Source organism: Toxotes jaculatrix, chromosome 21, assembly GCF_017976425.1.
Source record: "Toxotes jaculatrix isolate fToxJac2 chromosome 21, fToxJac2.pri, whole genome shotgun sequence".
NCBI lineage: Eukaryota > Metazoa > Chordata > Actinopteri > Toxotidae > Toxotes > Toxotes jaculatrix.
The window spans coordinates 13,730,822-13,758,172 of record NC_054414.1 but is presented as its reverse complement, the minus strand read 5'-3'; the positions used below and the strand labels follow the sequence as shown (position 1 = coordinate 13,758,172).

The 27,351-nt window shown below is 40.2% G+C and overlaps 2 protein-coding genes across 2 annotated transcripts; one reads left to right on the top strand and one right to left on the bottom strand.

Moving 5' to 3' along the window:
* Nucleotides 1-1,834: 1,834 nt before the first annotated feature.
* Nucleotides 1,835-6,426, top strand: LOC121175470 (pyroglutamylated RF-amide peptide receptor). The gene is made up of 6 exons (XM_041029239.1): nt 1,835-2,201; nt 3,778-3,936; nt 4,497-4,558; nt 5,308-5,543; nt 5,802-5,899; nt 6,029-6,426. Exons 1-6 carry the CDS (start codon nt 1,835-1,837, stop codon nt 6,424-6,426), a joined length of 1,320 nt encoding a protein of 439 aa, XP_040885173.1.
* A 2,331-nt stretch (nt 6,427-8,757) lies between these two features.
* On the bottom strand, nt 8,758-26,341 carry polr3a (polymerase (RNA) III (DNA directed) polypeptide A). The gene is made up of 31 exons (XM_041029388.1): nt 26,156-26,341; nt 25,601-25,736; nt 25,173-25,310; nt 24,434-24,605; nt 24,169-24,323; nt 23,607-23,846; nt 22,954-23,116; nt 22,539-22,675; nt 22,349-22,452; nt 22,124-22,265; nt 21,444-21,584; nt 21,231-21,300; nt 20,783-20,910; nt 20,566-20,704; nt 19,681-19,845; nt 19,279-19,451; nt 18,456-18,567; nt 18,033-18,151; nt 17,432-17,569; nt 16,797-16,967; nt 15,051-15,164; nt 13,873-13,959; nt 13,697-13,779; nt 13,244-13,414; nt 12,687-12,780; nt 12,508-12,600; nt 11,624-11,788; nt 11,168-11,332; nt 10,463-10,594; nt 10,248-10,380; nt 8,758-10,158 (listed from the first exon to the last, which is right to left on the bottom strand). The coding sequence occupies exons 1-31, from the start codon at nt 26,197-26,199 to the stop codon at nt 10,010-10,012; spliced, it is 4,173 nt and encodes a 1,390-aa protein (XP_040885322.1). The 5' UTR covers nt 26,200-26,341; the 3' UTR covers nt 8,758-10,009.
* Nucleotides 26,342-27,351: the final 1,010 nt, after the last annotated feature.

Here is a 27,351-nt window from a genome sequence, read left to right as displayed (position 1 = left end):
TTCTGTACTGATTTGGTCTCTTTTGTGTTCTCAAATTAGCTCCTAGTTTCTTTTTTTGGTCTAGATAAGCTGTAAGGTCATTGACGTCAGTGTCTGATAAACTATTATCATAATGTGTCTGCAGCAGTGAACACATCATAAACAGAAGCAAACCCAGTAAGGACTGTGGTAGAGTTAGCTTCAGTTAAAGAAAAATCATCAGCAATTAGCAAACCTGAAGAATCCTAAACTTATCTCAGATTCCTACATAATAAAATTGAGGCTTTCATTGTTGCTGAAAACAGTAATAAAAACAGTAAATCTTTTTAACGCACAGTAATGAGCTCTGTAAATAACATGAGCGAGCCGTCTAGAATTGTAGCTGAGCAAGATTTAAAAAAAATGTTTCTGAACTTCGCTGGCATTAGTGTTAGTTACCATATCTACCACATAAAATCATCAACTTTGAGATTTCAAAACTTAAGACTGAGCAACATTTTACGACCTTTCAGCTACAGAGCAGTTGGATGACACAGTAGAGAGGCAGAAACTGACTGGTCCTCCTGTGTATGCCAGTGAATATTGACACGGACCAGTTAAAGAGGTCACAGTTCTCCTCCTCCTCACCTACCAGACCCTAAATGGTGAGGAGCCATCATTTCTTAAACTCGGTCTTGCCTGAATAATCCCCTAGCTATGCTGCTATAGGCCTAGACTGCCTGAGCACTTTCCACGCCGGTGGTGCTCATTGATTACTATGCTGGGCATAAACTGTTTGGGAAAGAAGTTGACAGCTAGATGTATTTACAACAACCCCAACCTCATCACACACAGCCTTTTGGACCAAATCCGCAGTCACATCAGCTCTTTAGCATTGGGCATGGGCCATATATTCTCTCATGAGAGAATGTCAGTCTGGGATTTCACAGACTATTTGGCAGTCTTAGACAGAACTTGGACCCCAAACCAGACCCTGAAGGCAGAACCGGTGTAGTAAAACTACTAAATTGGCCAAGAGGGAGGCTTGCCAGCAAGGGAGAGGCAGTCAGAGCAGAAAAGAAATCCAGAGGGCTGAAATAGACAGGAAACAGGTCACAAAGTCTGGAACACTGTGGCGACATGTACAGTCTGGCAGAAAATAACTGTGATCTGTCCTCTACATTTAAATTGATGCTAAATGAGGAGTGCTTAGTGGGGCAGGTGACCGGTTCAAGTGACGAGCAGGGGCAGGAAAACTCAGCAGTGGCGGCCGGTGGGCAGGTGATGAATGCTGCCAGGCATTTATTCTCAAGTGACAGGAGACGCTATTATGCAGATTAATCAGATAAAACCAGAGGCGGAGGCTATGACACACCACTTTGAAGGAGATGACCCATCACTTCACAGTTAATATGTTTATACAGCTTGGTGTACAGCCAGCTGACATGAAATCAGAAACAGCATAAACATGTCTTTTGGGGAAAAAAAAAAAATAATAATAATAATAATAATATATATATATATATATATATATATATATATATATATATATATATATATATATATATATATATTATATATATATATATTTATATATATATATGAACACCAGACTGATGTAGCCCATGTCGAACAACTTCGCAGCAGACCTGTCATTGGTCTGTCACCCTGTGCTCTACGGTCCACACACACAGACACACACAGACACGCACAGCTGCAGCAGCCACAGCAGCAGGTTTTGCTGAGTGGAGGAGGCAGCGCAACATCCAGACGCACTTGTGGGTTAAAGAGGTTTCCGCTCTGAATCTTTTCTGATTTTTTTTTCTCTCTTCTGCTTGCGAGCAAGTTTGTCTCGGGACTGAAGACAGGTTTCAGGATGGCAGCAGCTTCGACAGATTCGGGGCAGGGGTCCACCAAAATAACTCCCGAAGTGCTGCAGGAGATGCTCCAGTACTACAACCTGAGCCGCCAGGAGTTTATCAACACTTACAACATCCAGCCGCTCGTCTACATCCCCGAGCTACCGTACAGCGCTAAGACCACCTTCGTGATCATGTACGTGGTCATCTTCGTCCTGGCTCTGGCTGGAAATAGTTTGGTCATCTACATAGTTGTGAAGAAACGGGCGATACAGACAGCGACAGATATTTTCATCTGCTCTCTGGCAGTCAGCGACCTGCTCATCACTTTCTTCTGCATACCTTTTACTTTGCTGCAGAACATCTCTTCTGAATGGTTCGGGGGTGAGTTTTAAACATTTTATATTTCCCCACTTTTAAAAACCATCTCATGAATAAGAATCATTGTCTGGACTGGAATAAAAACCTCTGTCCGCTTATTTGAAATCCCAGTTCAACTTCATAAAAACTATGTTCATTATGGAAAATGAGAACGGGATATGAAATATATAAATCTACGTAAAGCCCAATTGTTGCATTAATTGCAAAAAGCATCAGTTAATAAGGTAAATAATAATGATGCAGGCTATAAAATCAGAGAAGCCTGTCATTTAGTTGTAACATGCAATGGAAGACAGTAACTGTGATTCAGAGCAGCTGAATAATGAATGAAAACACAGCAGCAGACCTCTGCTTACACATGTAATCACACCAAACAAACAGAGCAGTAAAACCAAAGTAAACTCAGCTAATTATGTTGGCCAGCAAGCAAACAACACATTGATCCCTTCAAGAAATGAACTTTGAAGGAGAACACAGACAGCAGCAGCAGGAGGTAATACCTCTAAATAACAGATGGAGCACAGGGGGTTCAGTATAAAAAAATAAATAAATACAGGGTGTTTATTGTGAGTCACAAACCTGAAGGGACTGACAGCAGGAGGGAACAAAGTGAGCTGCCACTGGCTCTAACATGCTGTACTGTACTGTAACCTGAGGAATCAGAGGTGAGGAAAGGAAGTGTTGTGGAGTATATTCTGCAAAGATCAGTAAACAGCATTGAATTGCACCACATGTGCAATGTAACTCTTAAGTATTGGAATATTACAGGCTGTTGTTTTCCCCTACCTTTTACATTAGCCGGAATAAACTTCACATAATGAAGAAGAGCTGTTGCTGAGTTTGTGATGCTTATGTCAAACTTTGCAGAGGATGGACACAATATAATGAACACTCATGCAATTATAACCTAATGCAATTCTATACAATACTCCTGCAAAAACACTAAGTCAGAGGTGTTGATTCAACTTGCAATTTATTACATTTGAAGAGGTCTATGTCCACCAGGACTATAACCTCTGAAAAGCACCAAAGACCTGAATTACCACATCTTTGACTCAGTGTCAACAGAAACTGAGCAGATGGAATATTATTGTATTGCTGGTAAAGTGCATTTCATTATATTTATGGGTTCATAATATTGTGATCACAACTGATGAACAATGACTCTTCATAGAAGTGTAGCTGACAGCTGACATTCAGCGTATCGTAGCAATAGAAGGCCAGCTCAAAGCATGTGCTCCCATTAAAATATGGTCATAATTAGTTCAGGGTGAATCAGAGTGAATCAGAGTAGACTTAACACGTGGGTCTTACCTATAGGGCACGTTTTCACCTGGGTTTCAGCTCTGTGCTTCATTAGCTGTTAAATATGTGTGATCACTGTGTTCAAGTGTAATCAGAGATGGTGGTTTTGTCATTTCAATTAAACCGGGAAGGTAGATGAAAAGGATGAGGAAGAGCTTGCCTCCCTTTCCAGTCTCCGGTCAAACAATAGGAGTGATCTGAACTTAAATAGAAATGCATTTTCTTCTGCTGTTTCTCAGTGCCTCACCGTTTCGTCCCTCTGTTTGTCCCACAGGGGTTCTGGTTTGCAAGACAGTTCCCTTTGTACAGACTACAGCCATCGTGACAGGCATCCTCACAATGACCTGCATTGCTATTGAGAGATACCAGGGCATTGTTTTCCCACTGAAAATGAGGAGACAGTATTCGTCCAAAAGAGCATACAAGATGCTAGGTATTCTATGTTTGCATGAGTGGCTAATTATGCTTCTGGGAGTGGATGTGTTTGTGTGTTGAAGGAAACACTCTGTTCTGTAAACAAATTAAAGGCTGAGTCATAAAAAAAGTAATACATCTGAGGTGGTGAGTTAAAACTTTTATGTACGTGTCTTATGTGCGTAAGTGAAGAGGTTAATTCATGCTGATATTTCAGGTTAGAAATGACGAAAGCACTGAAATGATCTCTAATCACTGGAATAAACTGTAGGTTGTGTGGCGTGCTGTGGTAAATCAGAGCATTGTGGTCTCACGCTGTCAGAGTTGAAAACAAAGAAATGTGGATGAACCTTGCAGAGACTCAACATGATTGGCAGCTTGTTATTACATGAGAGAGGAATTTAATTGTGAAGCTGCTGTGACTACTGTTTGGTATCAGTCACTAGTTATTACTGACTCTCCTTGTGTTGCCTTGGCAGCTGCTATATTTATCAGATTGTATGTCCTGTACTATTGGAACCAAGAGTTTTATCTGTTGATTGTATCTGTTTGTATTACATCTCTCTCTGCATCCTGCAGGACTTGTATGGATTGCCTCAGTCATAGTGGGTTCACCAATGCTGTTTGTTCAACAGCTAGAGGTAAGTGGTGCCCTTTAAAGAAACCCATCACAAAGTTCCTTTCATTAGCTTCGTTCTGGCATGACTGCAAAGTCAGATCACACTTCTCTTGTACAAGTGAATATCAAAAAACTGAGAAAATTCTCTGACAGAAGACCTGATAACCATAAATAACTGTATCTTACAGCGCTTAAGATAAATATAACTTTAACCTGACATATAGTATTTACGAACCCAAAGGAATTGAAGGATGGGGTGAAGCAGAGTGGCTCAGAGGGTAATGCTCCCATTCATCAGCAGAGATACCTTAGATTCCTGGTTGCAGTCCCTGTGAACACAGTGGTAGAGAAGACTCAGAAAGGTAGTTCAGTATCATCCTGTCATCTTGTCCTTCAAACCTGTCCTAAAATGCACCCTTAGTTCAGCCTCAGGCTTTGTAAAAAAGACACTTTTTCACTGTGACTTGCTTTTTAAGCTAAACTTCCACAGTTTGTAGATGTCATGTGGACTAGACCAGGTGAAAATGAGAGAATCTCACAAAACATTGGTATTATCAGTGACATTCCTTTAGGACTGACATCAGTGCACTGCACTAAGGCTCGTTTTTTTTTTTTTTTTTTTTAATCTGTATAATTTTTAAACGAGCAGTCAAAGACTTTGTCTGTCATATACTGCAGTAACTGGAATTGCATCATATGCCGCACTGTTAGTCAGAGCTGCTTTGATTGGTCTTTGAGGACTAAAAGTTTTTCTTCTCCCCCCTCTCCCAGGTGAAATACGACTTCTTGTATGATCATTACCATGTGTGCTGTCAGGAAAGTTGGCGCTCGCTGACTCACAGGCAGGTGTACACCACTTTCATCATGGTGGCCCTTTTCCTGCTCCCTTTGGCAGCCATGCTGTTCCTCTACACGCGCATCGGCATTGAGCTGTGGATCCGCAAGAGGGTGGGCGACTCCTCAGTCCTCAACACCATGAACCACAGGGAGATCAGCAAAATCTCAAGGTAAGTTGGACAGCAGAGGTGTTTCCTGGAAAGTTAAGGTTTGTGCAATTTCACAACATTAAAACATGTTTCTAGCATCACATCAACTGGTGGCTTGGTTGCCTTACAAAGAGCTGTTGTGTTTGCATAAATAGACTTAAACTGCACAGGCCTCATTACAGCTCTTAACCTAGCTAAACCTGTTCCTTTCTTGCTGTAATAAGTCAACATGTCTGCAGTAAGACTCTTTCGCCATCTTTTTGTTTTTACCTTCCATAGGAAAAAGAAAAGAGCCGTTAAAATGATGATCACCATCGTTCTGTTATTCACCATTTGCTGGGCACCATTCCACACAGTCCACATGCTGTTTGAGTACTGTAAGTGTTGCTGGAGTCATTATGAATTTTAACGTGAAATGGAGATAGCTTACGTGCATTTTGCCATTTATTTAAAGCCTCGGTGTAGCTCATCAGCTTGAGTATGACCTTCTGTGTTTAACTGTCCAGATGACCTGGAAAAGAAATATGACGGAGTCACCCTTAACATGATCATCGCCATTGTTCAGGCCATTGGGTTCTTCAACAGCTTCAACAATCCCATCGTGTATGCCTTCATGAACGAGAACTTCAAGAAGAGCTGCGTCTCCACCCTCTCCCAGTGCATCAGAAAACCTAACCAGCAGGGCGGCGCTGTGGTGGCGCCCAAACTGAGCATGCAGTTCATCAAACCCCAAAGCAGAGAAGCCTTTTTGGAATCAGATGAAGTAAACAGCTCGAAGCAGCACTCAGCAGAGAAAGGCCCTTCAAGTTCGTCGCATGGAGAGAGCTCCCTGGAAATAATGGGAGAAAAAATCTCCACCATCCAAACAGAGCTCCCTGCAAACAGCTCCTCTCAAGTCAAATGAGGAGGAAGTGGCTCAAAGTTCAGGTGTTTAGCTGTTGAACTCGACCCTCCTGTTTTCTGTCACATGTCACCGGCACATGACATCAGCAGCTGCAGGAGTGACAGATGTGAGTTCAAGTCTCACAGTTCTGATTCAAACACTCAATCTCAACAACTTGAAAACATATCTCTGAAGTGCCAGAGAGAGTGTTTTTTTTTTTCCATTCTGGTCAGGAGTACAGCAGGGAAGGAAATGAAGAAATTCCAAAAAGAGGCAGTTTTACTATAAAAACTGGCCTGTGACCAGCAGTCAGACACTGATACATCAATTTGTTATCTGCCTCAAGAAATCATTTCTGTTGAGACGCTCTGACATCTGCAGGATATTCAGCCTCTCTCAGTGTCATTCCAAATGAGCAGAATTTGTAACCACTGTGGTATCATGGTACACTGGGAACTGGTTTGGAAATCACAACAAAGAAGACATTTGGCTTTACACAGCCACACTTTTAGAAGCAAAGGACCACTGAGGGTGACCTCTCGACTTTGACTGCACTGCTAAATTTGCATCAGTTCAAGTCAGATCTTCAGCATGAAACTCAATTCAGTTCAGGTTACTTCAATTGCAAACCTTTATTTTGGTAAAGTGGCACAAACAGTTTTGCTGTTTAGTGTCTTATACTTTTGTATTGTTTTTGAAATCCTTTGGAGATGTCAACTCTTCATCTTATTATTTAATGTAATAGAAAACTATTTATTTTGACTTTTTACTGCCAAGCTGAACAGACAGCCATATGCAAACACAGCCCTCGTACTGTTTTTTTTTTAAAGGTAAAGGATAAAATTAGAGGACTGGATGTCTCCATGTTTGAAGCAGAGTTAAATGGCCAGACTTTTAGGACAAACCCAATGATATACAAAACATGTCATTCTCAACATGTTAGAGGGAACAACTGACTAAAAGCAAAAATAAATAAATACATTTTAAAATTTTGTCACATACAGTATATTGGCTATCTTTGATACCAGAGGCCACAAGTGACACACAGGCCCTTATATGTGTACACACACAAACACACACGTATACACACTTACAAGTGACAAAATTGATCTCACTATTAATGTCTTTGCTTAATGGTGCTGTGGAATATTTTTGTAATGTTGTTGTCTAAATGCAACTTAAGTGAATGTATATGTGTATTTATGTAATTATATACTTTGTGTTAGGTACACGTTCTGTAATGATATGTTTGGTAATGACAGCTTGGCGTTTATTCACAGTTCTGTGCAGATTTTGTAGATGTTTCATTGAAAATCAAATCATCATTCATTTAAAATACTTTTCTTTCTTCGTTTCTTTTTTTTCCTTTGTTAAACGCAGATCAGCGTATGAGAATGCCTGTAGACTCTTTTCTCGGATAGCAGTGTTGTCCCTGACGACTGCGTCAGTGGCATTTCTTAGAAAATGTGCTCTTTCTCACATGCAAGAACAGGATTTTGCCACAGAGGATGTCAAAATGCTGATATATTAAATTTTACATCAAATAAAAAGATCTATTACAACTTGTCTCTTTACTTTAAGATTTGGGTTATGGAGCATTTTAGAAATTAGTCAAAAGTGCTAAGAGGGAAACTCATTTAGAGTTAGGGACGAACTCTAGGATGGTTGGAACTGTTGTACAGAATGTGTTTTAGTTTAGTTAAAAAAAAAAAAAATGTTTTGAGGCCGAAAGTGATCAAATGTTTGCTTGTACTATTTTCCAACATCTGGCTACCACATGAGCTATGGGGCATGACGCCTTTTTAGCAACAGATAACTGTGGTTTGACAAAACTGCTAAAGCACAATTACTCAGACAATCAAAGGTCTGCAGCCATTAAACATCCAGGCATTAGCACATACTTTCTCTTCAGTATCAAACACCCACTGCAGACGTGAAATGTGGCCCTGAAATGTTTATAACTTGCTTTGTGGTAGACAGCACTTACAACGTATTCCAGTGGTGACCCAAAAAGAAAATAACATCGATACACTCTTTTCACACCACTGCTATAATTGGCCATAGGGGATGCTGCAATAAAGGTGTTTACATTTACGTTTGTGACCATCTGGGAGCATCTGAATGATGATAAATGATCAGGGAATATGACCCATATAACCTGCCACCGACAACACACGCCAGCCACGCTGTCATCGTTCAAACTGAATGCTGCCTGGTCAGGCTGAAAAATGAAAAACAAGATTGCCAGACTACATACTTCTTCTAAGCAGGATTTTAGTATGTTCTGTGTTTTGTGGATAAACGGAGCAGAAGCAGACAGCTGAAAAAAATAAAAATAACCTGTAAGTGGTTGGCAGCTTCAAAAACACACACTCATTACACACAAAAAAGTCTTAAATCTTAGGAAAAACATTCTGACTTATGTTTGTGAAGCTTAATTGGCAGCAGCTTTCTAAAGTTGCATTCTGATTAACATCTGATGTCACATGCATCATTCCAGTTAGCATAAACTGGTAAAGTATGTTGATTTTGTTGTAGACTAACTGCTAACCCAGTGTGCTTCACTGATTAGTATGTAGAGCCATACTCCCAGCATAGCCAAAAAATATCAAGAGGTCAAACGATTTGTCCGACATGCTAAAATCTGGAATTCTGTCTCCAGCCAGTGTTGTGATGATATGTAAGGTCAGGTTGACCCATGAAAAAAACAAAAAAACACAATGTTATTCCCTTCAGAAACTGATTGGCCAACGGGGTGCACTACAGTAAACCATTGTGGCCTTACATTCTTTGATTGCTGTATGTACCGTAGAATAATAATTATTATCCCATGGCTTCCTTGGTCATTTATTTATTACATTATATACATTATTACATTCCTATATGAACAGGCTTCATAGAGGATGAAAAATTTCTATGTCTCATGACGAACTGAATAACATTTCTAAAGTGGGTTTTTCAGTGTGACTGAAAAGTATTTTTGCCAAATAGAAGCTGCAATGCTAAAGGAATTCACATTATAATGCAAAACTAAGTGCCAAATCATAAGAGGCCAGGTCGACTTCATGACTAGAAGGTAATCTTTCTTGAGGCTGCTGCACATATAATTGGATTGTGCCATATCTACAAAACACTGTCAAAACACTGTCATTCACACACAGTGTTCAGTGCCAATCAATTGAGGGGTCATAAGATTATGTAACATCCTGATAATAGAGTTAACACTGTTTTAGAAACAAGTAAAAAGCCAGAAAAGCAGTAAAGAACAAGATCACGCAATTAAAGTTTTCTGCATTTTCCTCACAGTTAACCAGATTTAAACTGAAACAATAAGCAATTCTACTATGTCTTGCGTGCTAACAAATCTGCTTTGTATAATGAAATGCAGCGTTCTCACAGAGTGTGGCATCAATAAAAATGTCTCGCCACAAAAGATCTCACAATCTCATTTTCTCTAGATCCCCAAAAAAGGAATTTATCTGACACTTTGGCAGGCACTTCAGTATTTGATGAAGATAATTTTATGATATCTGTCAGCAGGCCCTGGGGGGGAAACAAAAAAACAAACACGTTCCAAACCTCCCTGCTGTTTCTTTCCTCAGTGCTATGTGATCAGAGGTATATGGAAGTCTGCATTGTCAAAGAGAAGAGGCCTTTTGACTGGAGAGGGATCCTTGTCAGCCTTGTGTAGGAGTTTAAACAGTCCTGTTCCAATATTCATTGGAATCCCCATGATGATGCACTCAGACACACCTGAAACAGTAACACAAGAAATGTTAAGACCCAAGTAAGACATAAAGAGTGAAGTCCAATTCCATTACAGAAATGGAGCATCAATGTACCGCAGACGGAGTCCTTCTGTCCGAAGTAGGCGGCATCAAAGAGATGATCGGCGGTTTTCTCGAAGGAGGCCAGCATGAGGACACTCTCCTTCATTTTGGCTAAACCGAACCTGGTGATTCCCAGTATCTCCCCCTTTATGCACAAAAGACAGTGTACACGCAGGTGAAAAACTTCTAAATGCGCAAACATGTGCACCACATTGACATTTTAATACCTTATAGGACATGAGATCTGCGAGGAGCATGACATGTCGTCGATCAATGCTCATTCCATGGTTCACCATGGTGTACTGAATCTCATTGATGATTGTGGATCTAGCGGCCTCAATACCCAAGGTCCTCTCAACCTGCAAAAAAAATTTAAAAGACCATTTTTTCCCCATGTATACTGAGCCACCAACTTCCATCCATGAAAATCAAGTTCATTTATTAATACTCAGGAGTGGATAATATTTGAAAATGCATGTCTTTCTTTGCAGTAATAAAAATAAAACTGACTTTCAACCTTCACTGACACGAGTGAATACTCACTGCATTAGCAACAACAACTTTCTGCTGCCATGTTTATCACAACTGACTCATTTTTTACAAGGCGATGACAATTAGGACTAATTTTGTTGTTTGAAAATAAAAAAAGGCATGTAGAAAAAAGCATGATACACATGCATGACTAGCAAATGCATGTATGCAATTATTTAAAATATAACACAATAAAAGTAGGCTACAGCTTGAATGAAAAATTCACTCAAATTGCCTCAATTAAATTGCCCTGGCCTGCATTTCATTTATTGGTTTATGTGTCAGCGTGTTCCACAGAGAGGAGGTAAGTCTGCAGAACACAATCCATCATGGATATCCATTCAGTCTCTGAATTCACGTGACACATGTAGGGCAGATGTGGAACCAAAATAAGCCGATACCTCGTACGTATTGTTCGAAGTGGTCCTACTTCCATTCACTCCATGCGTTGCCATGACAGCCCTCAGGTTGTCCCCCTCCACCAGGAGTTTGTACTTGTTCTTGCCGCTCTGTTCATCGATGTGAATGACAGCTCGGGCAACCTCTGGTATTCCTTGTACCACCACCTTCCAGGAGAGAAATGAAAACAATGTCAACAGTTAAAAAAAAAAAAAAAAAAAAAGAACAACAATCATTTTAATTAACAGTTAAACTGTTGACTATTTTTTTTCCCAATTAACCCATTAATCATTTTTGCCTTTAAGGCGCACAACTTTTCAGCTGCACTGGGAAAAAAAATGGCAGACAGAGGGAGGGACAAATTTTAATTATTTTTCATTTTCATTTTAATTTTACGAGAGGAACTCAGTGTTTTCACAGACACTTTTTTTCTGAAGTATCACACACCAGATTCTCACCTTAGGAAGCTCCTCTTTTAACGACTGTAGCACGTAGTACATGGAGCTTTTGCTGTTCTCTCGTGGAGACACACATACCACTGCCTCGCCATGTACGGTGATGTCTCCTGGTTTTACTCGCAGCTTAGACATGCAGATAGAGTAACGCACCGTTTCTGCATTTACCTGAAATTAATCAAAAGCAAAGCTCCCATTGTTATTCTTACCACACAAGACAAAAGCACAACATCTATAATTCAGCACTTCATAATCTATGGACAATTAAAGTGAGGGCATGCTTCTGTAGCTGCTGCTGTTAAAGCAATGGAGCACAACCTTCAAGTGTGGCATTATGTAGAGGAACAAAGACTTCAGGGCTTTATCAGTGGCAGGTCATTTCTACTCCGTAATCCAGGATCAGGGGTAGGGTGTTTCTGCTTTGAGGATTTGTAACCATGGCAACCAAATAAAACAAATCACTACGCAAATGTGTTTTTTCGTCTCCTCAGGATATTTCTTTTTAATCCTACACTTAAGTGAGACTATGTAACTTTAGCTGAACAGGTGGTAAATACAGGATAATTTCCCTTCATTTCCAAGATTTTCTGGAATTGCTTTAAAACTAATATATTTTTTGAAATGTATTTGTTTGCCCTCTCACTCAGGGGCAACAGTTCTCCAAAGAGCCAGACTAGCTGTTGTTAGCCAGGCTAACTCTCCTGCTAACCTGGCTCTCCAAAGGTAACAAATCTGCCTGTCTAACAGCATCTCAAAGGCCCTGAAGCTCACATGAACCACAACACGTTGGTCTTATTCTTTTCTTTTTGTTTTTTTCCCCCTACAGAGTGTAAGCAAAAAAAAAAAGAAAAAAACAAAACAAATAGAAAGTGAGTAAGTTGTGATACCTCGAGTCGCAGTAGCCTTATTCTCTCCAGTGACAATTTCACCAGGATGAAACAGTCATCTGGTAGAAAAACCTCTTCAATGTACTCAGAAATCTGTGAGGACAGCAAGAAACCATGGCTTTATTACAGCTCCACACTTTAAAAAAAACATCTCTACAATATGCTGTACGTTGAAATACCTCTCCTAGAAGAGTTTTCTCGATCCTCCCCTTCACCAGTCTGGCAAAGTCAGCGTCGTCTTCCACATCCAAATGAGCCGTGATTATAGGGGTGCTGAGTGGTGAGGAGAGGACTTTCAATTGCTTATTCAAAACAAATTAGGGATGTATTCATTACTGTGACACAGAAAGACCATTTCTGTGGCCCCAGCAGAGCTCATTCTGCTAAAAGCACTAATTCAATGTCTAAGTCATGTGATGGACTAGTGATCAACATTATACTTCAATGAAAGTGCCTTGGGTCCTGTAGAGCTGCAAAACTGTAATTAAAAAAAAAAATAAAAAAAACAACACACACACAGCAATGACGTGACCAATATTATACTGAAGATTGGCTTCCATTGAACTGAGGAGGGAGTGGTTACGAGTAAGTTCTTGTTCCATCTGGCAGCAGTAATTTCCAATGAATGAGATAAAGCCTGTGCCTACCTTTGAAGCATGAAACAGCTTCTTATTTTTCTCCTCTGCTGAAATGACAGAGGGAACTAAAGAAAAATGTCTGTAATTACATATCATACCTGATGTTCTTGGAAGCATTGATGATCTCTTTGATGCGAGGCACCCCCAGAGTGATATTCATGGATGCTACGCCAGCGAAGTGGAAGGTTTTCAGGGTCATCTGAGTACCAGGCTCTCCGATGCTCTGAGCACACAGCGCTCCTACTGCTGAGCCTGGCTCCATCTGAGCTCTGTTTGAGTAAACACGTCTCTGAGGTGAGTCAAAAACTGACATCATCTATGGCCTTCAGTAGCGTTCATGTGAGAACACAATAAGTCAATCCTAACATAAAAATCTGGCCATCTTATGACAATAATATGAAAAAATAAACATCCTTTCCGGCTTTAACACAGTTTAACTTATATTTTTTAGCCCATCTCTCCCTTCAAAAAGCTACTGTTTTCCTGAAAATAAATGGGTAACAAACAAAATCAATGAGTCTCAGAACAGCACTACGCCATGAGCCTTGTACCTCATGTACTTGTCTCGGCAGGTTTCAAGGAACTTCTCCAGCTGGGTGGGGGTAATGCGGTCCAGCTGATAGAGAACTTTTGGCTGCAAAACAAAGTCCAGAGACAGTTTGTTTCAGATAGAGCTGAGCGTGAAGATATTGCTGAATTCAGCCCTTTCGCAATCAGTGGTGTCTACCTCGCTGGTGCCATTGTCATTGATGCCGTACTTGTCTCTCGTCTTCTTGATCCTTTCTGAGAAGCTCTTGATAAATTTCTTTATCTCCTACAGTTGAGGGGAAAGAATTGTTTTCAGGTCAAGTCCAAAGGCTCATTGACATTTTTCAGAACAAACAATGAAATGCTGTTTGACACATGATATACTGTCATGCACTTGTTAGATACCACAGTAAAACAGGTAAGATGTGGACAATGCAACCTCCCATAACACTTATTGAGCATCTTTTAAACAGTGCAGTAAAATATCAGAGTGTGAATCTAAGCACACTGGCGAAGGATGTTTTATTGTAAAACAGCAACAATAGGATTATTTTATAAATCTCGCTGACACACCATTCTGGATTCAGTTAAAACACAGTCCAGCATGCTTGATCACTATACCTCCAGGTACTTCTCTGAGCCTGTGTCAGTTAACTCCTTCACAAAAGGGGGGAAAGGTTCACATGTATTACTGCCAGCATACCAATTAACCGCTTGTAATTGGCTTTGAGTTCACATAATGACAGTGTTCCTCTGTACTCAAATAATTATATCCAAAACAGCTGTCTTTATTCAAGGAAGCTTAATTACCTTTTCACATTAAATGCCATGTTATTCTCCGTTATCGCATACTGTCAAAAGCCAATAAAGACACACTGAGTCAAAGGATATGCTTTAAATCATGTTTTCTTGTGGACTTGGTATGTGGTGGTGGTTTACCACAACACTGATGTTCTCTCTGCATAATTAACTTGACTGTTGCTAAATCAGTCCACAAGGAAATACAAAGAAAAAGAAACTTATAAATATATCTGGACACTGAAAAAAAAACTTAAACAGCTTAGTAGTTAACAGCAGCAGGACTAAAAAGACAGCTATCTAAACCTTAGTAAAAAATGTTGTTTCCTTCCCTTGTATGAATTTATTCTGAAATACAGGACATGTGGGTGCTTTGCCACAACAATGATTTTTCAGCTTATTACTCAATGCCACTGACATCCACTTGCTTTTCTCATCCTTGATGGATTACTCTTCTCTGTGGATGATTTAAAAGTCAACAAAAACACATTTTGCTTCCTTGTAACTACTGCATTTCCACAATGGAAATAAATGGAACAAAATTCTTTCACAGACAGAACTGTGCTGTGATGACGTTACCTCCAAGAAGCTGTCTCTGCAGCACAAGAAGTCAGCTCTCTTCATGATAGCATCGGCAGTGAGGACCAGCTCGTTCTGACTGAGTGCAGGCTCATCTGGACACGCATAGACCGCCTGGGGGGGATCAAAAGGAATTGAATTACCATTGTGTGTGAAATGTGCCATTTCAGTGAAAATGCTTTGCCTTGCCAATAACAAATTAACAGGCAGAACTCGCCATTTCTGAGATCAATCTCTTCCAAACATGCTTCTGATATCAATTACCAAGCTCACAGGTGGCATTTTACACTGATGGCAGACTGCTAATCACACTGTAATAACAAGAAAATACAGAAACACCTGGAGTCTACAGTCAATCTATTCTTGATAACTGAGAAGAATGTATGGATAAAAAAAATCTGCTTTCTGTGTTTGTCAGTGGATTGACATTGATTATATAGGTTTTCTACCATGTTCACAAATATTAGGCTTAAACAAGCCTCGAAACAGCATTAGAAAACACGAATGACTAAGATGTAGTTGTTGTCTTCTGTTAATGTCAGTATTAAAAGACTTGTCAGTTAAGAGTGTTAGATGTTCTAATCCTGCAAGTCTTCGGTTTCCATTTGGATCACAGATTGTGCCTTTAAGGCAACAACAAACTGAATTATGTCAGCAATGCACATTAGATTGAGATGAGCCCTGAAGGTGAATCCAAGCCATTAAAATAACCTAGAAAATTTAGCTCCTTTATGAATCCTGTTAACCAGAAAATGAATTCTGAACTACTGATCAAATTATTCAGCCAACAAGGCCGCATTCCTGCAGAGAAAATAAATTTAAACTTCCTGTAATTTTATTTGATTACCTGGGACCTGAAATGCAGCATGATTTAATAGTCAAAAATGAATTTGCTGTTATTTCAACTATTCAGCTCCTGCATGTTTTCACACGAGGAGATCCTCAGGTAATGACGTGCCTCTCTGGCTGGCAGTAGGGTTCTCGCAGTGGGAGAATATTCACACTGGTATTTGTTCTCACTCGGAGCACTGGCATATAATAGTGTGAGACACATTTAAATGGCTACCCTTAGGCTACACTGAGCTAAGGTTACAATACAGAAAAGCTTGGCTTTTTCAGTATATAGTCATGTAATTGGTCAGGGCTGATGACACATCTGTTCTTGGTGTTTTGTTGGCTGCTTTGTGCCTGTGAAGCTGAACTTCACGAAACTGAAGACGCTACTTGAGAATAAAATAGAGAAAAATACAGTAAACTGTAATACATTCAGTGATTACATAAAGCAATACAATATTCATTGCTTACACAAAATTTTAGGCAGGACCTACTCCAGCATCAGATCAGAGTTTTCTTTTTTTCCCCCTATTATCTCCTGCTCCTCTTTCAGCCTAACCACTAGCTGGGAGGACTGAATTTTTAATCCTTATTTATACAAACTAGGTTGGCTGAGGCGGCATAAATGAAGGTAAGAGGCACTGTTTCCCTGACTATTGCCTTGAGAGGGGCTAAGTAAAGGTTATGAGAGCCACGTTGGAATAAATGAACTATTCTCTTGGTTTGCACGTGTGTTGGCCCGGTGAGTAGGTATCTGTGCAGGGAGGAGGGGACATGTCTGTGTTAATGTGTCAAAGGGTGAATAAGAAAACTCCAAAAATAAATACATAAATAAAAATAAATAAATAACACCTGGCAAAATAAAGAAAATATCAAGCCAAGCTGATCCATACATGGTCTACTTTAACTAACCCGGATATTGTCCAGGACCCTCTTAAACTCCAGTGGCTCATCCTTTCCCTCCATTGCAGCGGGGTCCAGACCATCACCGCCATAAATAAACTGAATGATGTCGCCGGTGGAGCTGCGTACTGTCAGGTCGTACTGCGAGCACAAGTCCTCCAGGGACTTCACCAGTCGCCTCTGTCCAAACACAGGCAGGAACACAACAAATATCACAAAGACAGCCACAAAAAGGTTTCCACGTAGTGCTAAAGTGACTGGTTGAGTAAGTGAATTACAAAAAAAATGATTCACTTCTGATAATAAACCTCATTTGAGTAATTTCTCATGTAAAAATTTCAAAAATTTCAGATGTCATGGTTTGCTGCTTTTCAGTGCTTTGTTTTGTTTTGTTTTTTTTAATTTATTTTAAATTCAATGTCTTTGGGTTTTGGACTGGAAGTAGAAGATAGAAACTTATAAGATGGAACTTAGGCCTTGGCAACTCGTGATGATCATCTTCCACATTTTTTTTTTGAGGAATTAATGGATTAATCAAAAATCAAACAAACTGATAGATGACAGAAGCAAACAGGTGCGACTGCATTTCTCATTTTATTTGACATGGTCACTTTTTGTTTTCCGCCTTTTCCTTTAGGCATTACCTGCATGTATCCAGTCTCTGCAGTTTTCACAGCAGTGTCTACCAGACCCTCGCGACCAGCCATGGTGTGGAAGAAGAACTCTGTAGGTGTCAGGCCAGAATAGAAGCTGTCGGCCACAAAGCCTTTTGCAGCAGGCAGCTGTAGAAAAAAAAACATCACTGAGCCATTAAGGAGGCTTCTAGAAACGCGTGGAACATGCCTACTCTTGTTACTATTGTTTTCTCGTTCCAGTGTTATTATCCCATTGATTGTTATTCTTTCCTTGAGGAAACAGAAATATAAACTGCGACAAAACAGTAATGCACAATGCACTGATGCGTTTTGATTTAGCCAATCAGAGGCTAAGGCAAGATAATGAGGAACTGCTGAAAATAATCAGTCAGTGCACTTCAGACCTTACCTGGATATGACACATGGTTACAATCAAAATTCAAATAATTCAATAAAAAACAGGAGACAGTGGCTTTGTAGTATGTTTTTGCCATTTGCAAGAGTACAAATAACCATTGTATATCCCCACAAACAAATCCAGACGACACTGTGTATGTATCCCTTTGAAGAATATATACCTAAATAATTAAACCAATAAATTGGATCTTACTTTTGAGTGTTTTTCAAAGTGAGGCAGGGAGCGATTCTCAAAACCATCAGGCACTCGAGAGCCACTTATGGCCTGCTGGCCCACACAGGCAATCATCTGAGAGATATTAATGAAGGATCCTGTATGTATGCAGAGGAAACGGATGAAAAGGTGAGAGAGAACACAAACAAAAAGTGAATAATAATGAAAATAGAACAAATAGAACACACATAAAGATTCCCAATATGGAATCTGTGAAGAGCTGAGAGTATTTTCTGAGATGACAACTACCTCTTCCTTGTGTTTGGAGGTTACTGTAAAAGCACAAAAATCTTTCAAGGTTAAGAGGATAATCCTAAAATGACAATCTTTGAATCTGCAGCTGTGGTCTTCACAGCTACATTCATTGCCTATGCATTCAAAATTCCTTTCCAGTCAGCTTACCTTTGGAGCCACAAAGAGCCATGATGAGGGGGCTGTTGCTCTTGTCGAGCTCCCTGAGGCAGGCACTGCCAGCTCGGTCTCTGATGACAGACAGTTCTCTCAGGATGAGAGCCTATTGACAAACACACATAAAATAAAACAACCTTGGCTGATGACACAAGAGCATAAAGCAAAGGTCAAACCACACAGACAAATGCAGTGTTTGTAAAAGTGTGGAACCTTTTGAAACAGCACAGAACACAAACTAAGATATAAAGAAGATATAAAGCTGACATTCTCTTCGGTTTTGGTGAAGAAACAACTACTCAGAGTGTCTGGATTAAGATGGAGCATAAGGATATGTACTGACTAGGACATTGTACAATTGACAAACCAACTTGTCAGTGCTTTTTTGGTGGGGAAACCATGTAACCCATACTAAAGACCCACTGACTTGCTGGCATTTGTAATATCAGCCTCTTCCTTTAACACCACAGTTCTGCTCAGTTGTTGCTCACCAGCTAATTCAACTAATCACTGACTAATTTAAATTCACTTTCAAGATCATTTACCTGCTCCTGTGCCACTGGCTTACTTCTTACTAACAGCAGTTGGCCTGTTTTAAATTTTCAATGAAAGTGAGTCAGTCACACCACTGATGAATCAGCACTAGTGTGAAGTGTTAGGGTGTGGGATGTGTCAATTGCATATAAAAATATTCACTGAAAGTCTACATGTGATGTAGTGTGCAAATGGCTGATTAAATGAGAGGTGGCAGTGAGGATCCAGATGGCACCTGGATGTCTAATAGTTTCCATGTATGAGTGTGTGCTGTCACGCCTACCTCCAGGGTTTCCTCAGCCGTGCAGCCTGGCTGCTGCTGCAACTTGCCCGTCTCCAAAGCTTCGATGTATTCGTCACACTTCTTGTAGCCGTCATCCAGCAGGTCCTGCTTGGCCTTCAGCAGACCCTGACCAGGTGTCACATCACCAATTCCAATAGAAAAGCCCCGGTTGGCTGGAAGTTGGGGGTTAAAAAAGTTCATTTACATTCAACATTTCTATATATTACCCAGTTTGTAGAATTGTTCATTGTTGATCAAGGATTTAAAAGTACTACTACTCAAGTACCAAATTACTGCAGTGTCACTGATTTGATTTAGGTTTCTTTCAATAGAGACTGACAGATCTCTCAATTTTCAGAGATATATAAAATATATGATGTTAAGGTCCTGGAGACGACCTACAGAGATACACCGGAGCAAGTCTCGCCAGGCGGGACATGGCATTGGCAGCCTCTAGCTGTCCCCAGTCTCTCAGCAGGATGTAAAAGATGTTGTTCTTGGAGCCGGATCCCAAGGTGCCCTTGTCCATGCTGCCACACATCAGCTCACTGTTGTGGATCACCACGACTGGGAACGTGACAAAGGAATGTGACAGGAATTGACACCATTAGGTCCCAGAATAGAAACATGACCGAAGTGAACAAAACACAGCGTGGTACATACCTTGTAACACCTAAGGCACCTGGTGCTGTTTGAGAGGAGTGGTAAAGGATCAAAAACACTCAACTAATAATCACTGGAGGGAATGCTGGGAGAGTTTTTTGGGGTGAGGAACAATTACAATTTCATTAGTACATTCATTCATTAGTGATAAAGTTAATGAAAAAGTAGGCTGATCCTCTTAAGCAAGAAGAAAATTACAGATAGTCCTCCAAGATATGGAAAATAATTTTATCATTTGCTGACTTCCACTGGAATCATATAGTGCTGACGTGAGCATATTAAATGTTTGTGTTTTACAAAATTATATCATCCAAATCGATGATTCCAAGAAACCTTATCAATTCTGTTTTTGTTTTATACATGTGAAGGGTATTTGTCGGTTGTAACCCATTACTTGTAAAATGCTATTGATCTCATGTTGATTGTATCACCCTACTCTGATGTCTCATCCATCTCATTTTGATTATGTGAATAAGCATTAACTGTGTTTCTGCAGCCATACTCAGGCTTCTAATGCAAAAAAAGACCTCAATCACAATGAGATTACCTGAAAATAAACAACGAACTTGACAACTTAGTACAACAAAACATTTTCATTTGTACACTTTTACTAAAGAGACTCACACGAGTCGTTGTGACAGAGATCCTCGGACTTGCCACAGTACTGTTTGCCCTTGGTCCGCAGGTTGGCCTTGACTGGACATTCCTTACTTGGCTTCAGAATAAGGCTGAAGATCTGTTTGCCCGTCCACAGAGCCATGGGCTGATGGACACACCGAAAAAACATCAGTGGGAGGTCACAAATATGGAGTTATGTAACAGGCTCACCAGTGTGAATTACCTTCATTATAGCCGGACGGGGGAGAGAGATCCTGATTTTTTCATCTTTGCCCACCAGGATTGATGCCACTATCTGACAGGCTTTTGATCTGTCAAAGAAAGTGTCCTTCAGTGTCAAGAGGTAGGCCCCTAGGAGGTAGAAATATGAAATTACTGGAAATGGAATATAGTTGAATTTCAAATACGGCTGAAGTGCTCCCCCATCAGGTAGAAAATAACTATGAATTATGCTGTTAAAGCACTTAAGGAACATTTTCTTTTTCCATTAGAGACCTCTCCTCCACATTTAACATCATACAGGATTGTCCAGGTATACGTATGTGCTAGAAATTTCAGTTTTCCCTTTCACCACTGATAATAAAGCCTTGGCCTGAAGCTCAAAGCACCAGGAGAGTCACAGCAACGACAACAGGACACTGTGATTGGCTGCCACACATCATCGCACTAACCTGTCAGAAAGTCCTGAATAGCAGCAATCAGAGGTTCGCCATTTCTTGGAGTAACAAGATTAGCTTTTGTCTGGAAGAAAAGATCATTTGTGTAAGCTGCAGTCAATTTCCTGTGAACAATACAGTTCCCGATGGCAGCTTTTCACTGCTGAACATCAACACTGACAGGTGTGTGTATACCGTATGGAACAAATGTGTTGTGGTGATGCATACCCCCATAAGGACCAGGGCCTCAGCTTTGGCTTCTTCAGTCTGAGGTAGATGGAGGTTCATTTCATCACCATCAAAGTCGGCGTTGTAGGGGGTGCACACACACTCATTAAACCTAAACGTTCTGTGAGGTTTTACTCTGGCCTGTGATTTGGGAAAAACAAAACTCAATGTCAATTTTGATGAAGTAAATAAACAAAGATGTACTACAAGACCAGACTGAAAATGGAATTAAAACTATGTTAAAATTGGCAAACGTTACACTACATTCAGAAGGGTTGATTAAAACACTAACTTATTTAGTTTGTTTTACTGAGACTGGTGAAAGCAGTTTTAGGTGGAAAAAATAACTTTAATTATCTGTTTTGTTCCAGTCTGTCACAGACCACTGTCAGGCCCCTGTGTCTCATCAGTGTGCAGCAGATAATTATTTTTGTTCAGTAGATAAAGTTATTATGGGAGCATTCCAGTGTTGGTAAGCACACTGTAAAAAGAAAGCTATGGCAAAGAACAAACTTAAGTTCTTCTTCTAATCTTTAACATCAATGTCAGTTTACTAGAACACTGTCACAACCATGTGACCGTTCCTTAGACTGCCTGTTTGGAACAATTTACAAATATATCTGTAAGAGCCTTTCTCAAATCTACTTTTACCGCAGTACTAGGTCAAAAACCAAACTTACAATGTGGGCCATGATACTGAGTTTGTGCAAAGAGGGCTGTCGATTGAAGAGGACGATGTCTCCGTCTATTAGGTGCCTTTCGACCACATCGCCAAACCTCAGCTCCTGAGCAATCTTCTCACGGTTTCCGTATTTCAAAAACCTGAGACACAGGGAGGATTCATTTTTGTTGGTGAACCACATCAGATAAACAGTGGTTTTAATTTTCCCCAGAAGCAGCGAGACCTTTTCATCTGTGTGTGACGATTCTGGATAAAATTGGCTCCAGGGTGAACTTCAGGACCGTTGCGAACAAGCTTTCTCATTAGCTCCAGATTGGCCTTGTTGACCTGTAACGTAGTATGAAATTTAGACAATATTCTGGCACGGAGGCAGTTGTTCAGTGTATCTGCTTTACTCAGCAAGCAGAGCTTACCCTCTCAGGGTATGTCAGGATTTTGGCCACATGTACTGGGACGGCAACCTCATCGATCCTCAGGTTTGGGTCGGGAGAAATGACAGTTCTGCCAGAGAAGTCCACTCTTTTCCCTGAGAGGTTTCCCCTGAATCGACCTGAGTCATCAAAGTAAATAAATTAGTCCGCAATTCAGAATGTACGCCTTGTTTTTGTATTTGAGTTGTACTAGTACAAAATGTATGCCTGTTTGGCAAATGCATCAACTGATTTCACAACTCACACAGGCTGGCAATATCTGAGTTGGAGTCTCTAAGGTTTGAAATTAGTGTCTAAAAAGTTAATTATGTAGAGTGTGCACATTACAGAAAAATAAAACAAAAAAATCCATATCTGAATAATGGTAAAATTAAATATCACAGATTTTAATATATACCTTGCTTCCCCTTGAGTCTCTGCACAAAGCCTCTGGTCCATTTCTTAGGTGCCATGTTGAGGGGGATGCCAGAAAGCTCGCTGTTGATGTAAAGGGCACACTGCAGCTGGAGGAAATCCCAGTCCTCCATGATCATCTGAGTCTTAGCCCCTGTCATACGATGCTGCATGAAAAAGTAGTTTGTGAATGTTGGCTGTCTTCATGAAAAAGACATTTTACAATTGTAAGGCTGACATTTTCAAGTTTCAGCTCAAGGCTACAACAGAAGCCAGGGCAGAGTTTTAGTTGTCTGAATTTGTTCAGCAGAACACTCTAGAAACAAAGTATTCTAAATGAGGTGGTTTAAAATTGTAGGAGAGAGATTTCCTCATTACTGGACCCAGAGTTTGCCCTCTGGCTTTACTGTTAAGGAGTTGTATGCTGAGTAAAATGTGATTTATTCTGGCTGGAAGCTGCTGGAATCTGAAATAATGTTATGTCTTCTTTCAATGAAGGCTGATGATATCAGTAGCTAATGGCCAGCTGGCCCAGCGCGCCTCATTATTTTTAAATTAGATCGATTTTTTAGTCTTAAGTTTACTTTCTTCAAACTAGAACAAAGTCTTATACTTATGCTGTAAGATAAGCAGCCATTGTCAGTGCCAGACACCAACCTTTTTGATGACATCATTGAGGAAGATTATCTCTGTGAGTTTCATGGTGAGGTCATCCTCGTTGGTCCCTGACTTCAGGTCGCTGACCACAGAGGGTCGTATGCAGAGAGGAGGAACCAGGAGACGTGTGAGGATGAGGTCTGCAGGTTTTCCTGCCTCAGGATTCATCAGAAGCAGGGGAACGTCTTCTTGGGGAATCCTCTTGAACAGGTTCAGCACCACCAGAGGGTTCAGGTTTTCCTTGATAAGAAATGACAGTCAAGGCAAAATTAGGTAAAATACAGGGTTGTACAGCCTTTCTACTTGGGGCTTAATTTTGTTTTCTCTTTAATAAGAATAATATTAATACTTATTTCCAGTCATTTTGAGGAATGTAAGGATGAAATTCTAAAAAAAAAAAAAGTGACCAATAACTAAATCTGACCAATCATTCAAAGCCAACTTTAAACTGCTATTTTGACAGTAAGCCACAAGACACGCACTGTCACTTGACATACCCCGACTTGACAACACTAAATGACACCAACTACACAGTGTGACAGACAGAGTGTAAAAAGTTCACCTGCGCTCTGGTCAGCAGAGGCTCCATCACTTTGTTGTGCTGAATAGCAGTATCAAAGGACTGCAAGAAATCTGACACAAAAGGATCCACCACCTTCTTGGTTGTTTTATACTTCTCATGGATGATCTTGAGTAGGCCACACTTTTTCACTGGTCCTTCAAAACAAAAGACAGGACTCAGCTTTTCCATTTATCACACTAAGCTGACTGGCACAAAAAGTCAGAGTCAGAGAGTAAATATCAGAGCTGCAAATGTCTTTTCTAACCATTGAAAGTGGAACAGTTCAGACAGATCGTCCTTTTGCGGCATTTATCAGAGATCTTCTTCTTCAACCCTCGCTTCTGGAGATAGGCCAGATTAGGCCGTTTCAAGTAATCCATGAACTGCAGTTTCTCCTCTTTCGTCAACATTATCGTTGAACATGTCTTACAAATCATCTGGATACATGACAGGAAACATTAGAATCTAACACAAATGCTTAAATTATTAAACATGACATTATGGTTACACTTTAATTATAAAAAAATACAGAAAATAATCAGAAGGTCAGAAATATATTACATACAAAAGTGGGGTGAAACTAAAATAAAAGCTTGATTTACTTTATATTATTGCTGATTCATACACATATTTACTTGTTTAGGAGACTGGAAAGACTGAGCATCAGGGGACAAACAACTCAAAAACAGCATTTTTGCCTCTTCTAATTTTGATACTCTAGTGACACCTACAGGAAAAATTATATTTCTCCCTGCTGCAATTCAGATAGAAGTGCCTTGATCTTCTTCCAGTGTGTAACATGAGCCTGATGACTGAAATTTGACCTGCATACAAATTATGTTAACCATGTGCTAATTTCTTGCACAATGTTGACACAATGACTCTCCAAATGACTTGATTTTAAAAATATACACTATACCATCTTGCTGTTGATTGATCTACCCTTTAAATGTCATGAATTTTGCAGCATGTGTTATTTCTTAAACAACAGTAATAATACTTGCCTGTAAGATTCCTATAATGGCTTTGAAATAACCAACATGAAAACATGGCAGCTCCAGGTCCAGGTAGCCATAATGTCCCAAACAATCTGCCAGATTTTTTCCACAAGTCAGACATGGTCTGTCTTTCTCACTGGTACCCTACAGGAAACGTGGCAGAGAGTGGAGAAACTCAAAGAGTGAAGGTGGATAATGGCTGAATAACATGATTCATTATTATCCTAGTGTGTGACAGTTGTTATGGTTATCTCTCTGATTTAAACCTGCATCAGTTCGGTGTGACTGGTGACATAAACTCAGTCACTTTTAAACTACAAGTTTGAAGTACTAGTCCCATAATACTGTGTTTGGTAGACAACAACAGTCTGTGTGAACATAATAAACAAAGGGAAACATGAGAAGGTTATGGGTTGCGTGTGTCTGCGTCATACCATGCGGTGGTCTAACACTCCATAGGGCAATGGAGTGTGTTTGGTGTCTTGGCTGTACAGATTTTTACTGACCACCTGGATGTGAGCCTGCTGGCGCATCTGCTCAGCAGATTTCATCCCAAAGCAGATGTGGCTTCTGCATGCAAAGAAAATCACAGGGTTTATATCGCCAAGTGACAACAACAGGGCAATGTCTTTTCTGACCAAACCAAATGCTTACACTATACAAATATTCACGCACGCTTTCAAGTGATAAGAAGTAATGAAAAGTGCAGTAAACTGGAACTAATTCTAAAAGTCAGATTTTATTGACTCAGTTCCGAATTTCTCTTCTCACAGCACGCAAGGGAGCTAACGTTTAGATACGTGTCTGAAGGCATTAAGATCAACACCAGTGAATTATTTGGCAGTTTGATCATGCCACTATACCCTCCACTACTCCTTACTATAAACATATTTTACAACTTGGCAGTATTAGACGCACCGCGAACTGTGTGACAGAGGCTAACCAGCGAGCTAGCAGGCTAACGGTGTTCCTCAGTCTGTTATACTCACATTTTCTTGGCCACATCTGTCTCCCTGAACTGCTCTTTCACCATTCTGGCAGCTTCACCTAAACAAACAACAACACAACTAACTAAAGTGTTATTCTGTCCTAATTCCAGCAGATTACGCCGTATGTGAAACCAACACGCTATCACTTAGCTTCCCCATGTTGTGGAAATGCTAGCAGCAAGCGACATGCAGTGTGTTGATAGCGTGTGTGCCACAGCAGCGCTGCCTTCAGGGTCCGTCCGCAATCTAGGAAACGTAGTCTGTAATGAAGAAAAAGTTGACAAGATGGGGCTTTAGAGGAGCATGAAGGGAAGCTATGTGGCGTTTCCCCGCACGGGTAAGATCTTCATCTTTGACTAATAAAACGTCTAAAACGTGAACCATGTGGTATGTTAGAATTCCCCCTCTTCAGCTACAGCAATGACAAAGAGTACGTATGCTAACGTGATATTAAAGTGCTAAAGAACATTTTTTAATGGTGTCGTCTATTTGCTGTTACTTCCTTTTACAGACACTCTAGTGTATGCCGAATCTGCTGGTGAGTCCACGAGAACCCATATTCATGACCGGCTTTTCTGAATTTTCGAGCTTACGTTATACCTGAACGCAGCACGAGTCTACGCACAATAACGGCGACAAAGACAAGCCACGGGAGCACGAGCGCAATCAGTATCAGGTGTGTGCTGACACCTATAGATTAAACTTTGCAACATCTCCGAAGGAGTTTGGCAGGTAAGGTTGATTTGACTTAATGCACAACGAAAAATGACGGAAATATTTTATGGGAAAATTAATTATGTATTTAGCATTCAAATGTGAAAGTATTGTCAACCTTGTCTGGCTTAAAGTAATAGTTTGACAGTTTGGGAGATTCGCTGTATTCTCCTTTTTTGTGTATGTGCTAGCTATTTGCCGTTGCTTTCAGTCTTCATGCTAAGCTAGACTTAACGCCTCCTGGCCCTTGCTCTGTACTTCATGCACAGGCATGAGAGAAGTATCGGTCTTCTCATCTAAGTCTTGGCTTTTTTTTTTTCAGCTGTGCCTTGTAGTGGACGTCGGGTTTTGCTTGATACATAATGTAATGATGTTCATTTCATGAACATTATAGTAGATAAACTCATTTACATGAACAATACATATTTGAACACTTGAATTTTGAACTGATGCCAGCTAGCAAATCAGGGCCACAATGTAAT